This window comes from Apodemus sylvaticus, chromosome 5, assembly GCF_947179515.1.
Source record: "Apodemus sylvaticus chromosome 5, mApoSyl1.1, whole genome shotgun sequence".
Classification (NCBI taxonomy): domain Eukaryota; kingdom Metazoa; phylum Chordata; class Mammalia; order Rodentia; family Muridae; genus Apodemus; species Apodemus sylvaticus.
Window position 1 is genome coordinate 86,300,572 of NC_067476.1, and position 15,807 is coordinate 86,316,378.

The 15,807-nt window shown below is 41.0% G+C and overlaps 1 protein-coding gene across 5 annotated transcripts in view; it reads right to left on the reverse strand.

The window, feature by feature from the left end:
• Hipk3 (homeodomain interacting protein kinase 3) overlaps window positions 1-15,807 on the reverse strand; it is a 66,804-nt gene that overhangs the window by 18,889 nt on the left and 32,108 nt on the right. For all 5 annotated transcript variants that reach the window (XM_052183120.1, XM_052183118.1, XM_052183119.1 and 2 more), the window contains exon 3: window positions 3,451-3,574. In XM_052183120.1, the coding sequence (XP_052039080.1) occupies window positions 3,451-3,574 (124 nt within the window). The remainder of the gene's footprint in view (window positions 1-3,450; window positions 3,575-15,807) is intronic.

Below are 15,807 nucleotides of genomic sequence, written 5' to 3' on the forward strand. Positions count from 1 at the left end.
TTTTTAAAAATAACTTCAAAAACTGAATGAAAACTATAATTGATGTCTTGTGATAATGACTTTATTCTAGTCCTTTAGAAGAACATACATATACACATATACAGACATGGATCTCTGAAAACTACTGTTCATCTAAACCAGGTAACACCTGTTCCAAATTTGGTTTGGTTCCTCCTTACAACTTTGTCTTAAAAGAAAAAAAAATTACAGTTATTAGAAACACCAAGTTTGGGTCAGGCTTTTGTCTTTAAAATTACCGTTGTGACCTAACAACTCTGTTCACTTGGGTGTAGGGATTTCATTTTCTCTCCTTCATATAAAGGAGGGAGCAGAGTAAGTCTTCTGATATGACTAACACGAGCTGCCTAGTCGAAACTGCCACTAGATGGCATCCTGCTCCACTGGCTGCCAATGTCATAAGCTAGTCCACAGCTACAGCTAAGTTCCTAACAGCTGAATGGGGCTTTGGTGTTTCAGCAGCTTGGAATGTGGGACTCTGGTTAGACTTCAGAACTAGCAGTAGTCTAGCAGCTGCATCAACATTCAAAGGTGACTGAAAATATACCTGCAGAGAATATGTACACACATCGTTACATAAGCTTTTAGAAGACTTCAGAACACAAAGAGGCAAAGCAGACAATTTAGAAACCTGACCTAAAAGAGAAGGTTCACTGGTAGAAAGACACTATAAATGATGAGATTAATGTCAATGATAATATCTCTTGTTAATGATGATAGTGAATCACCTCAGAAATATCTAAGTCACCCAAATTAATTACTTCTCAGATCCTTTTTTGCTTTATTTTGAATTATGTATATTTATACAACTGTGTAATACGCTGTGTGTACAGGTTCCAATGGAGGGCAGAAGGAGGTGGTGGATCCTCTGGAGCTGGAATCACAGACAGTTGTGAACCATCTGATGTAGGGGCCAGGAACAAAATTCGGGTACTCAAGGAGAGCAGAATATGTCTCAACCACCAAGCCATCATTCCAGCCCCTCAAATCCCTTTTGATAAAGAAAATCAACCATAAAAAACCAGGATTAGGGCCAGGCAGAGCAGTGTATGCCTTTAATCCCAGCACCTGGGAGAGGGAGAAGCAGGTGGATCTCTGTGAAGTAATCCCACCTATCTGTGTAGTGAATTCCAGGGCAGTTAGGGCTATAGAGACTGACCCTGCCTCAAAAAAAGAAAAGAAAAAGAAAAAGAAAAAGAAAAATGATAAACAGGACTTAGCAAACTGAGACATGCCCTAAGACGGGGGAACAGTATCACAAGGTTGAATGAGACTGAGCCACATACTAACAACCTGCCTCAAACAAACAAAAGCTAAATACTATATTATCCAGATATGACATATAGGGTGATGACTATTACACAGAATTGGTTTGAAGTCTGTAGATTGTACCTTAGCTTATAAAAATGTATCTGTGGTAGTTTGAATAAGATGTCCCTCTAGAGCATCATTTGATATGTGAATTGTGTCTTGAGTATTCCAAACTTCTGAGCTAATATCCACTTATCAGTGAGTGCATACCATGTGTGTTCTTTTGTGATTGGGTTACCTCACTCAGGATGTTATTTTCCACTTCCACCCATTTGCCCAAGAATTTCATGAATTCATTGTTTTTTTAATGGCTGAATAGTACTCCATTGTGTATATATACGACATTTTCTGTATCCATTCCTCCGTTGAGGGACATTTGGGTTCTTTCTAGCTTCTGGCTATTATAAATAGGGCTGCAATGAACATAGTGGAGCATGTGTCCTTATTACATGCTGGAGAGTCCTCTGGGTACATGCCCAGGAGTGGTATAACAGGGTCCTCTGGTAGTATTATGCCCAGTTTTCTGAGGAACTGCCAAACTGATTTCCAGAGTGGTTGTACCAGCTTGCAATCCCACCAGCAGTAGAGGAGTGTTCCTCTTTCTCCACATCCTCGCCAGCACCTGCTGTGAGTTTTTGATCTTAGCCATTCTGACTGGTGTGAAGTGAAATCTCCGGGTTGTTTTGATTTGCATTTCCCTGATGACTAATGATGTTGAACATTTCTTTAGGTGCTTCCTCAGGTGAAAATTCTTTGTTTAGCTCTGTACCCCGTTTTTTAATAGGGTTATTTGATTCTCTGGAGTCTAACTTCTTGAGTTCTTTGTATATATTGGATATTAGCCTCAGTTGGTAAAGATCTTTTCCCAATTTGTGGGTTGCCGTTTTGTCCTATTGACAGTGTCTTTTGCCTTACAGAAACTTTCAAATGATGCTCAAGAAGAAGGAAGAACAATGTATGGATACTCTGGTCCTTCTTAGAAGGGGGAACAAAATACCCACAGAAGGAGATACAGAGACAAAGTGTGAAGGAGAGTCTGAGGGAAGGACCATCCAGAGACTACCCCACCTAGAAATCCATCCTATATTCAGTTATAGACACTATTATTGATGCCCACAAGTACTTGCTGACCAGAGCCAGATACAGCTGTCAGCTGGGAGGCTCTGCTAGTGCATGACAAATACAGAGGGGGACACTCTTAGCCAGCCACTGAACTGAGCACAACTGTCCCCAATGGGGGAGCTAGAGAAAGGATTCAAGGAGCTGAAGAGGTTTGCAGTGCCATAGGAGGAACAACAATATGAGCTACCCAGAACTCCCAGAGCTCCCAGGGACAAAACCATCAACCAGAGAGTACACATGGCTCCAGACACATAGGCAGCAGAGGATGGCCTTGTTGGACATAAAAGGGAGGAGGCCCTTGGTCCTGGAAAGGCTCAATGCCACAGTGTGGGGGGATGGAGAGGGTTGATTGAGGAACAGAGGGAGGGGAGATGGGTTATGAGACTCTCGGGGGCAGGGGGAGGACCCAGGAAAGGGGACAACATTTGCAATGTAAATGAAGAATACATCTAATAAAAAACATTAAGGAAAAAAAAAAAGATGTCCCTCTAAGAGTTTCTGGCATTGGAATACTTGGTCTTCAGTAGGTGAATGTTTGGGGAGAATAAGGAGGTGTGTGCCCTTGCTGGAGGAAGTATGTCAGCAGGGCTTGAGCAGGCGAGCTTCAGAAGACTCTTGCTGTTTTGCACTAGCTTTCTCCGCTTCCTGTTTGTGGGTTGGGATGTGAAATCCCAACTACGGTTCCAGTCACTGGCTGGCTGCTGCCTCTGCTCTGCCATCATGGACTCTTTCTGGAACTCTAAGCCCAAAATAAACTCCTCCTTCTACAAGTTGCCTTCGCCATGTTTGATCACAGCATTACGAAAGTAATACATTACTAAAGTGTTAGAAAAGAACTTTTAAGTCAAGATCTAATGTTATGTGAATTTAAATTTAAGATACTAAGTTTTGACACTTCATGGAGGTTTTCACATTTTGTGTACGGAGAATCATGTAATGTTCTAAGACTAGAAATTACTTACTTTCTGGCAATTCAAATCACTGTGACAGTTCTTTTACCTGATCATACTCCAAGGCTCCCGGGTAGAGTGGCCATCCAAGGAATAACTCTGCGATCACACATCCCAGTGACCACATGTCTATGGCTTCACAAAACGGCAACCCCAATATAATCTCTGGAGCTCTGGGGGGGGAAGGGGGAGAAGAAAGTCAAAGAAAGTCAGGTTCCTTTTCACTTTAACCTAATTTTATTTAACATTCTAAGAAAAGTTCTAAATGGCAGAAAAACCGTGTTTATAGTTATGTCCTTGAGAATCTGAAGGCCGGGAGCACAAGTCCATAACGAAGTCTCTTCCCCATGAGCCTTAACTACAGCTGTTAAGGCTTGGAAAAAAGAAAACAGCACACACCTTGCTTTTCAAGCTACAGCAGACTAGAAATAATACATGAAAGCTGACAAAAAAATTAAACATTTGTAATATCAAAAGAACTGAAATCTCTCTCTCTCTCTCTCTCTCTTTCTCTCTCTCTCTCTCTCTATGTAAATAATATGTACTGATGATGAATGTCCTTTCTGGTAAAAGAACCCAATTCAGATACTTGCAGAAATGTCCTTGAGAGCGTATTTGTCTGGTGGTTCCACAACAGCCAGTTTTCATTATAAATCTGAGAATGTTATTTTCTCATCACACTTATGGATGGCATACAGCTTCACTACATTTCATTATAATTTTCATTCCACCAACTGATTAATGTGATGTTTCCTTCTTCCTCTTCCACTGTAATTAAGTTATTCTATAAAGTTTCTATTCCTTATTATACATAAGAGTCAGGTATGGTATGTAATGTTTTAAGACTGTGGCAGGACCACAAACTGAGGCTAGACTGAGCTATATAGGCAAGACCCTGCTTAAAAGAATAAATAATCTTTAAAGCTATTCGTGTATTTCCCTCTATGAATATAAACCCGTACATTCCTATTTATTCAGTCGACTATAACTCACTGTTGAAACTGGCCACTAGACCTGCCTTGGAGTGCGTCCACTCACCATGACCCCCTGCCTTCACAGAGCTCTGGAATAACAAAGCATTGCAGACTTAAGTTGTTCTCTTCTTCCTACAGTCCTAGAAGCAGCCATTTCTTTTAAGAATACCCGGTGTTTCTTTTAGTAGAAAACAGTACAATGAAATATATAATATAATAGTAAAAATGTGGCAAATTTAATCACTGAGTCCAGCACTAATGTGACCAAATTATTTCTATTTAGCCATTAATATGTTTTTCAAATTTACCATACAATATATTTAGATCTATTCTTTTTTCCACCTCCAACTCCTTCCAGAACACATCCATACAATCTATACATGAGAGTACAACCAACTTCTTAAAAGGAAAGAAGGAAGCAAAAAAGAAAAGAAAAAAACCCATGCAGTCTGCTTTGTATGACCCTCCTCCTAGGCACAGGGCCTGCCCTGGAATGTGGTCAGCATGTTCAGTGTCACTCCAGGGAAGAAACAGATTTTCCCTCTTTCCGCCACTACGAGGTACAAACAGCTTCTTGTTTGAGGACAGGACTTACTGCCCACCATTTTCCTTTCTCCAAGCAAAGAATCTGTCAGCTTGAACGTGGCAGGTCATGTGCTTGCGGCCACAGCCTGTGAATTCATTTGAGTACCAACCCTGTTGTGTCTGGAAAACACTGTTTCCTTGATATCATTCACCATGACATGCATTCTCTATGTGCATCATCACATGCAGAAGTAGGGAAGCAACACGGTACAGCACCTATAGTCGAGACAAACCTGACAGAGAAACAAGGTTCTCTGTTGCTCTGGCAATAGAAAATAAACTCTAAGCCAGGTAAGCTGGCTCACACCTGTTATTCATTTCTGGGAGGCTTAAGCAAGAGGATTGTAATGAGTTGAAGGCCAGCGTGGACTACATAGAGAATCCCAGGGCACTCTGAGCTAGAGACCTAGTCTCAAAAACCCAAACTTTAAAGCTTAGCATTGTAAGAAAATCACGAAGTCACTGTAGTGATTAACATTGTTTCCGATTCCTTCACCTGCTTGGGAAATACACGTTTGCATAAACAGACTTCTGTATACATAAATATCATTTGTGAATTATACATACATAGACAAGTCACAAATTAAATACTTGTATTCAATGAACAGTCCAGCCATGTTAGAAGGCTCACTTTATAAGTAATTACATACTGTTAGAAGTCCAATCTAAACCCTACAGCTCCAAAGGTGAGGTCACATGGTAACAAAGTATATCTTCTGCCATGTGTTTTAGACAGGTCTATTGATGTTCATTACAAATACTTTCTGTCTTTCTAAAAACTCGAAACATTGATATAAAACACAGCTTAACACTGAAAACTGGCAAGTTAAAGGAAATTGTCCTCAGTGAGAACAGACCTCCGAATGGACTGGGAGACTACTGATAGAGTCCTGGCGGGGATGCTCGGGATTCTTCAAATAAGAATGCAGTGAAGTAAGAGTCACTCAGAAAAGACGGCTATTAACAGAACATCTCAGAGTTTTTTGGTTCCATTTTTACCTACTCAAATGTTGAATTACTAGCAAAAGAATCCCATCCCTGTTAGGGAAAGAGTTGTCTTGGTTTAGGAACTCAATATGTCCAGTTCTAGAAACCTATAATAGGCAGGTACCATGGACTACCACTGGAAATGCCATTAAGCTATGAATTTGTGTTTGTGGTATATTCATCAAGAAGTATTGAGCTGTGGATGTAATTCAACCCTAGAAGGCTTTCCTAGCAAGCATGAGGTCCTGGGGTGCAAGGGGAGCAGTATAGTAGGAAAGAAAACTGCTCAGATGATGTCTCCCACAAGAGTGATTTTACAAGCAGAGATCTTCATTTCTCCATGTTAATGAAGCAAAAAAATAATGCTGATGTGTTAGGTCTCAGACTTAACCCTAAGTCTGACCAAGATCACAGCGATAATGATTTCTTCAACATAAATGTGATGACATCACTAAGTAAACTAAAGGCAGGTGTGCTCTAAGTTGCTTCATGCTAAGTGTGTGTACACCTGCATGCTTTCCTGACTTTGACAGGATAAAGACAACTGAGATATATAACACCAACTTATACAAGATAAAAAAAATTATTAACTTTTGTGAACATTAAAATCACTCAATCCAGGTCTTCTAAGATACTAGGTGTGGGAAAGGTTTTAAGAACAAACAATGACAGAAACCAGACAAGACAGGCATAGTCCTGAGGAGTTCCGAAACAGTCACAGAACTGTGCAACCATTAAAGCACTGTTTTTAGGACAGAGGCATAATGCTCTCAGTAACCAATCATATTGCACCATGCCTTGGCTCCACTTCATTAACTCTTGTGCCTAGCTTAACTTTGAACATCAACGTTCTCTTTCTACATTTACTTCCCCTAAGGAATCTCCATAGACTGATCACCTGCATTCTGTAACCTGTATTCAAGAGTCTGACTATGTAGTCCAGGCTAGCTTCCATTTTGCTATACAGTCCAGAGTGGCCTGGAACTCTCTGCCTCTACCTCCTAAGTTCTGGAACTAAAGGTACAGGTCATCCCTACCAGCTTTTGTTTATGTACTATATTATTTCTTTTTCATTGCTAAATAGTACCTAACCAATTGCATACACTTTAGATGACCATTTATCAGATCATGGGCAATAAACTGTGTATACTTCTTGGCAACTTTTTTTTAAATGATAGATTGAGTACTAACTTAACTCAGCGATAGAGCACATACCTAACATGTGCTAAGTCCAGGTCTGATACCCAGCAGAGAAAGAGAAAGGGGGCAAACAAAGGGGAAGACTTTTATAAAGGGAGGGGAGAGAAGTAGGGAACAGGGAAGGAGGTGGATCTAAGGCACCTCAAAGTGTCCAAACTGAAAAAGGTTCTTACGTGATAACTCCCACCCTCCAGCTTTCCCCACCTTTGGTTTCTCAGTCCCCAAGCCAGGAAGGTCAAATTTACCCTTCTCTTTCACTTCCCACCTCTATCAGCAAATCTCACTAGCTGGCATCAAAATAGATGCAGAACTGACCACATTCCTCCATTTGTACCGCTACACTCCCTAATCCAGATGGACATCTTGTTTGGATTGCATCAACAGCTTCTGTTTCAGCTTCTGTCCTTGTTTTCCCCCATGTCAAGATAGCAGCAAGAGGGGTGACACACACCAGACCACAACCTTCCTCACCCCAGAATCCCCAGGAGAATCCTATCTTCATGAACATTCCTCATAGAGCCCAGACCTCAGCTAAGCAGTGCTTCCTACCATCATCTCATGTGCTGTGAGCCAGCAACATTGGCGTACAAACCTCTTCAAACCTGCTCAGACCACTGCACTTAAGGATACCCAGGAGACTGTTCCAAGAAGCAAGACTTGATTCTCTTGTCTTACTTGTCTTAATGATCTGCTTAATGATCATTTTACTGCAAAGACCCTCTCACAGCCTTACACAAGAGGAAGTATCACTACCCTGTGGCATTGGCTTTCTAGATCTTGCTCGGTTGTTCTTTTATAATACTTTCTAACAACTGATTTATATGTTGGCACATTGTCTCTTTTCCGCTTGCTCCAGTAGACTAGCATTCTATGAAGACACAAGACTTGGACTCTTTGTTCCACTGCTGTGATGCTAGCACCTAAAGAACATCGCCTGGCACACAGCAGGTGTTCTCTATCCAAGCAATAAATTTTAACAAAGTGTTTATAGCTCAGGAAACTAAGGAACATTTTTGGTAGAATCAAATCAAATATATAAGTTCAACAGGTAGCAGGCAAGAAACTCTGACATGCTAGTAAGCTTGCATTTAAGACAGCTGAACATCTTAGGACTTTAGAACAAAAACAAATAACCATTTACTGACTGCTAACAATGGGTCAGGTGCCATGGAAATAACTGATAATAAGTGATTCATTGATCACTTAAAGAAAATGTTCTACAAACAAACTGCAGCAACTCAGGTAAGCAAAATGTTTCCCATAAAGGAACTGCTGGACTGAGTGCAGCCAACCCACTGAAGCACAGAGAGGGACAGATATGTGTTTATGAGGCAGGTTTTTTAAGTGGTTTGCTATGAAAGGAAGAGAACAAAGGCAGGGCCCAGAATTATCAACGATGAGAGAGGAGTTGAGATTTTTAAAAGATTTGTCTTTAATTATGTGTATGTCTGTGTGGGTATGTGTGCGTGTGTGCAGGCGTCTGAGGAGGCCAGAGATGCCGGACTGCCCTGGAGCTGGAGGCTCAGGCCACTGAGCTGCCCAACAAGGAGTGGTCCCTCCAGCCTAGTGCTCAGACTTTAAACACTGAGTCTTAATCTTCTTTCTCTCATACCAATCTCAAATTTTCTACTCAGAAAAGTAGAAAAGCAAATTAACCAAGCCCTAGGCATCAGCCTATTTAGTGGCTCTTCTTATATATTTTCATCGCATTTTAGAAAATGAAAATATTAACTGACCTAAAAAATATTTTTCTAAAAATAGGTTCATAATTTAAGGAACTACCTACTGTAGCCTTCTATGATTAACTGTCTGTAACTTTCTAAAACAAGCCAAAGAAAAAGGATATAGAAAGAGAAAGGGGAACGAAGAGAATCTTGATATAGTTTCCTCTGGGTTTGACATGTCTGTTTACATCTCGGACAAGAGTAGCTATAGAACGGACAGGAGACCATGGCTTGCCCTGTATTCATGGGCTGAATGATCCAGCTTACATCAGGTCTTTAGTTGCAGCCTTTTAACATTTCCTCTGGGCCAGGAGTGGAAGCGTGTTCAACAGAGATTTCAACTGGTCTCTCATGACGTAGTAATAGTAATCTTAAGAAATATTAATGTGTAAAAGAAGTTTCTTACTTGTCTTTTATTGTAGTTTTGGGATTTGTTTTGGTTTGGGTTTTTGTTTGTTTGTTTGTTTTGTTTTGTTTTTAGAGACAAGATTCTTTGTTTATCCCTGGCTGTGTATCTCAGTCAATCTGTAGAGCAGGCTGGCCTGGAACTCGCAGAGAGAGAACTTCCTCTGCCTCCTGAGTACTGCTACCACCACACCTGGCCCTATAAGTTTACTATGGACTAGGGGGCGCAGGTGCTCAGGAGTCAGTCCGTTGCACACGCACTCGCGCACGCACACATAAAATATACTTGGATCGTGCTCACCCTGACCACTGTAACTCCGCCCCACCTCCAGGCAAATCCTTTCTTTTCTCACATTTGTCACCTTCCTACTTTTCAGTCCATGTAAATTATTAAAGAACATATAATTACAAGAGTTACTAGAGCTGGTAATCTATTTAATACATTCATAACAAAGCCCTGGGTTAATCCTCAAAACTGCAGAAGCAGGCATAGTATTCTCTTGTAACCCCAGCATTCAGGAGTGGAGACAGTGGATCAGAGGGTCAAGGTTATCCTCCACACCTGGGGACTAAGGCCAGACTGGGATATGAAACTCTTTGTCTCCAAAAACAAACAAACAAACAAACAAACACACAACAACAGAAATAATAGTAATACTCTGAGTCAGGTTATAAGTGTCCCATAGCCCTGCTAAGTATTTTAGAAAGTATTAGCTACTTGGTAGTCGCACAAATGAAGAAGCAGGCTCTAAGCAGGCACTAAAGGCTCCTCAGCAGGACCGCCCAGCAGTAAAGTAGAGCTCAGATGTGTCCATTCTTTTAACCAATTCATATTAAGATAAATAATCTCTACCATTACGAAGACTATGAGACTTTTACAGGACAGTTACGCCTCCCAGATCATATATTCACTACAGCAGAGTAGAAAACCAGGAAAGAGACATGGAGAAGCCTCTCAACTCAGTCTAGATGACATCTCTCATAGGCTGAGAATTTCAACACAAAACATGCCATATTGACAATATTCCTTTTTTGTTTCTATTCTTTTTCTTACAGATATATTTCAAATAATAATTCTAAAATGGGTCAGGTGTATTGGCAAGTCCCTTTAATCCCAGCGCTTAGAGAGCAGAAGTATGTGAACTCTGAGTCTATATAGTCAGTTCGAGGATGGCAGGGGCTACATATTGAGACTCTAAATGTCTCAACAAATCAGGTATTAAAATTTGTTTATAACCTTTGAGGTCTCACTCTTTTCCTGATGTCTTGACTTTGTTGTAGCCTACACACAGAAAGGATTCCTTTGATCCTTCTGACTGGTTTTGAACTTTCCTGTTTCTAACTGGGCCCCCTCTCTTCCCACTTACCGCTTATATCTAAATCTATTTTAAACCTTCTTCTTCCTTCCTCCCCACTCTGCCGCTCTCTCCAGCTTTAGAACTCACTGCGCTCTTCCCGTTCGTTCTGTCTCCTAAGTGCTACATCTACAGGCATGAGCCCAATGCCCGGCTAAATACCTTCCAATGTGGTCTAGATAGATGGCTTAGGAGTTAAGAGCATATGCTGGTCCTGAAGAGGAAGGATGGAATCCCATTCCCAGCACCCACATCAGAAGCTCAAAAGAACCTAAACCCAACTCTAGGGGATTCAACATTTCTCTGACCTTCTTACATACACACACAATTACAAAGTATTTTAAAGCATTTAAGTTTACAAAAAAAATATAAAAGACTATACAGTATTCAGATAATACCCTGAATCAAATTCCTCAAATATTAACACATTATCCTATTTGTATTATATATATCTCTGTCCTTTCACACACATACAAATACTGTTTTTGAGAAACTTGATAAGATTCAAGTTGTAGTTAATATGCCCTTTAACTCCAAATGCATCATTAGTGTATACCTTCCTAAGAACAAGGTCTCTTATACAGCTATAATACATCAAAAATCAGGAAATTAACATTAGCACAATAATGTTATTCAAAGCCAGAGATATACAGTAAGACTCTGTCTCAAGACAGAAAAGAAGGGGCCTGGTGTGATGGCACATGACTTTAAACCTAGCACTTAGGAGGCAGAGGCAAGTGGATCTCTGTGAGTCCAAGACCAGATTGACCTATATAGTGAGTTCCAGGAGTCAGAGCTTTGTAGTGAGACCATCTGAGGGGGAAGAGGGGGTAAGAAAAAGACAGACAGGAAGAGGGATAAGGAAATGAGGAGGGAGGGGAGGGGAGGGCAATGGCAGAGAGGGGAAGGAGAAGGAAAGGATAGAAAGGAAGAAAATGTTTGCCCATCACAACAAATAATGTTTACCTTTAAAGGAGGCTGGAGACCTGGCTCAGCAGTTAAGTGTATGGGCTGCTCCCCCCCAGGGAACCTGGGAATGTGTTCACAACATCTGTAATTCCAGTTCCAGGAAACCCTGTGCCCTCTTCTGGCCTATGCAAATACCAGGCATGGAAATGGTGAGCAAACAAAACACTCATACACATAAAAATAAATAAAAGCCTTTTAAAAAGAAGTAATAAGCCAGGCCCAGGGCCAACAAGAAGGCTCAACTGGTAAAAAACACTTGTACTCAAGCTTGACAATCTAAGTTCAATCCCTGAACTCATGCAGCAGAAGCAAGGGCTCTACTCTAATCTGCACATACACTCATCCTTTATCCCAGCAGAGACAGAGGCATTGAGGCAAGCCTGATCTACACAGTGAGTTCCAGAACAGTCAAGACTATACAGAGACCCTGTCTCAAAAGATAAATAGATAACAGATAAACAGACACAGACACAGACACAGACAGGCAGGCAGGCAGGCAGACAGACAGACAGACAGACAGACAGACAGACGGATGGATAAATATATGGTAGATATAAATATATAAATAGATGCTGAAATTTAAAAATCAGTCCCAATGTCACAGAACTAATAATCCAGCTACTCAGGTGTCTAAAGCAGGAGGAACCCTGCTTACAGACTTTCACAGAGTTCAAAGGCAGTGCAGACAATGTAGAGAGATCCTGTTTCAAAACTAAAAGATACAAAAAGGGCTAGGACTGTATCTCAGTATGGGCTGTATATGGGCTTCCTTGGTATATGTGAGGCCCTGGATTTAAACAACGAGATAAAAATGAATAAACAAATAAGCACCTAAGTTCTGTAGTTACTATTCCTAGGCTTAAGCAAATTAGCCTCAATTCACTTACAAGCTAGGAATGCTGTGTGTTGCACAAACCTTGTACCCTAAGGTTCATGCACTGAAAATACAGCTCCCAATGTAAAAAGGCCACTGGAAGGTAGGCAACCACCACCTCTGAATAGACTAATGCTGCTCTGTGGGAATACATCAGTGTTATAGGACAGAATCTGTTCTTGCAAAAGGCTGTTTGTTCTGAGAGGGTCAAGGCTCAGCTTCTTCACATCTTGCTGGCACTTGTTCTGCAGAAGGCTGGTTCCTTTTCCACTTTACCACATTGTACCAGTCACACAAGCCCTCACCACAACTCTGCATCAGTGTTTAGATATCATCAGCTACCAGAATTGAATAAGTCTACTTTACAATATATGAATGACAGGGACTCGCTTGCCTTTACAGAACACAACAAAGCCAAGTGCCAGTGGCATATTATTAATTTCCTCAGCCAAAAACACATCTAAAATTAAGAGTACTACAGTGACTGGCTCTATGTTTATGAAAAATAGTAGCACAACAAAAACTTAAGCTAAAGAATAAACCTGGCAAGCAATAACTGTGTGTTTAGCCTCTAAAGAAGACTAGAAGGTTCTTAAGGCTCCCTTAAAGAAATATTCACTGGGCCAGCACATGGCTCAGGTGATAAAAGCATTTGCAAGCCTGGTAAGTGGTGGGGGAAATAACCTACTCTGAAGACTGCCTTCTGTCCACCACACCTGAGCCACGGTACATGTGCACACCCCACATATAACACATGCACACACAATAATAATAAATAAAATCTAAGAAGCACTGGAGAACATAAATTATCTAATTTGATACAATGCTCCCAAAAATACATCCTACTTCAATGTTTTAAATTAAATTCTCAGATACTCTGTAACCTACAAAATAGATAGCTACATTAAGCAACTCCTAAATCCAGACTACTGGGATTTAAGGAAACATGAAAGCAAACCTCTAAACCATGACAATCATACATGATTTCCTACTAAAACTACTACTTTCCTGAGATAACTGCTCTAAAAATAAGTGTCACTGCTGTGAATTATGTTCTGAGTAAAGGAAGTAAGAGGACCCAATTATAAAGCTAGATAATATACAAACAGCCTGGTGTATAGATCTGGAGTGGTAATACGTACGTAGGATCATCATTTGTACTGGTGGTGCATAAAGCTCCAAGGGAAGAAAGAGGTGTGTGTGTGAGAGGGTGGGAGAGTGCATGAAGGCAGGGTAGTGACCTTGATTATGTGTGAAGACAAGACAGGGCCACACAGGAACTCTGTCTCTCACAGAGCTTCCTAGGAAATAAACTACTCTTTAAAAAAAAAAAATCTATTTCAAAAGTCTATGAAAAGTAACTTAAAACAGACAAGACACAAACTCTAAGAAACAAATCCCAGTATAAAAAGAAAATATTATTGGATTGAAACTACATTTTCTTGAGATAATTGTTAAGTTTTGAGTTCAAAAGAGACATTATGGTAAACTCTTCTTTTGGGAAAGAAGAAGTTTAATTAGAAAAGTTATTGGTGCGCATGGGGGTGTTACACATTAAATCTAAGCAACCTTCAAGAGACAGAGGGAGGCCAGGACTGCACAGCAGGACTGTCAGAGTTTGTCAGAACAAAGACAAACATGTTGGGCATTTAAAGAACCAGAAGCTGACAGACTGACATGCAGGCCTACAGCAGGCCACGGTGAAGCGCTTAGGCCAGTGAGGTAGAGTTGGGGACCCTTCTTTACAGACCTGGGAGAGCTCCGAGAAGCGCTCAGGCCAGGGAGGCAGAGTTGGGGACCCTTCTTTACAGGCCTGGGAGCAAGGGGTAAAGTTTCACAGCAAGAACCTGCAGCAAGACAGTGCCTGATTCCTAGGTGGCAAGAAAAGGAGGGAATTCCAAGGAAGGCATGTGCACCTCTGAGGCCTGGCGTGGGACCAGGAAGAGGAGAAGCACACCTAATTAAGGGGTCCTCATTATAAGGGAGGAGGATGTGCTGCCACTGGGATCTTTCTAATGTCTCTGACTCTGGCAACCTGGCCTAGAAGCTGCTCTGGTAAAGTGAGAATGGCACCTGGCCTTCTCCTGGAATCCAAGCACCTGTGGAGTCTGTTTACAGGCCTGCCTCTCTCTCACTGTAGCAGCTGGGATCTATAAAGATGGTGCTCTAACTTGAGCAGTCACCTATCTCATGTTCAAACAGTTGCTAACTAATAGCAAGGCATAAAGGATAAACAGGAGCAGGGACCTAGAGCCTGCAACTGTCTCTCATTGACCTGGATTCAAAGACTACCATTCAGACTGTTAGGAAAGAAGGGCCCTGGCCTAAGCTTTTCAAAAAATCGAGGAAAAAAAATCATAAAGAGTAAACAAAAAGACCAGCCAACCTAGAAATAACACCACTACCCACATTCTATAGTAAAACTAAAATCACTCAAGGAAACATTATCACACAAAGACTCTAGATAGCACTGTCCAACAGATGTCCAAATTGCTGGAGACATTGTCTCTACTGTGCACCTGGATGTGTTGGCCACTTCAGATGTGACTAATGTAGCTGAGGCCATGACTCAGCCTCTGTCATTTCAAAGAATATAAATTAGTTCATACCTACTACACAGCATCAGACACCGCTGGCTACCATATTAAATAAACAGCACAAGTCAGGAACTTTTCATGCCCACAGTCCAGCATTAACACACAACACTCTCAGCGAGGTAGAAAACACAATTCAATGCCAAAATACAGAGGGAAGAAAATAACAGAAGCCCCATACAGTCACAGAACTACTGAGATTATAAAACATGTATTTTAAAACATTTAAGAAAACAGATAAAACAAGAGACTGTCACCAGCAAAAATTCCAACCTATTTTTTTTTTAAAAAAAACACACAAATTCATGGGGCTGGAGAGATGGGTCAATGGTCAAGAACATCTGTTGCTCCTGCACAGACCTGGATTCAGTTCTCAGTGCTTATTTGCTGTCTCAAAAACATCCATCATAACTCTAGTTCCAGGAGATCTAGTGTCCTCCTCTGACCTCCACATGACACATGTCATACATGCAGATAAAGCACAATACACATACAATAAGCTACCATAATGATTTATACCAACTGATTTGGTTCTAAGGAACTGCAGCAGTACAGTGTCAGAAGTAAGTCACCGAGAAATAAGCTCACTATTCTTGCAAAGCTCCGCCCCTCTGTGCAGCCCTATGTATAGTGCATGCAGCGTCCCAACACATTAGTGCCTGACCTGCGTTATGTATTCATCTTCACAGCAGCCTTTGAAGTAGCTATTAACATTTTCAAAATGAGTAAACTGAGGCTC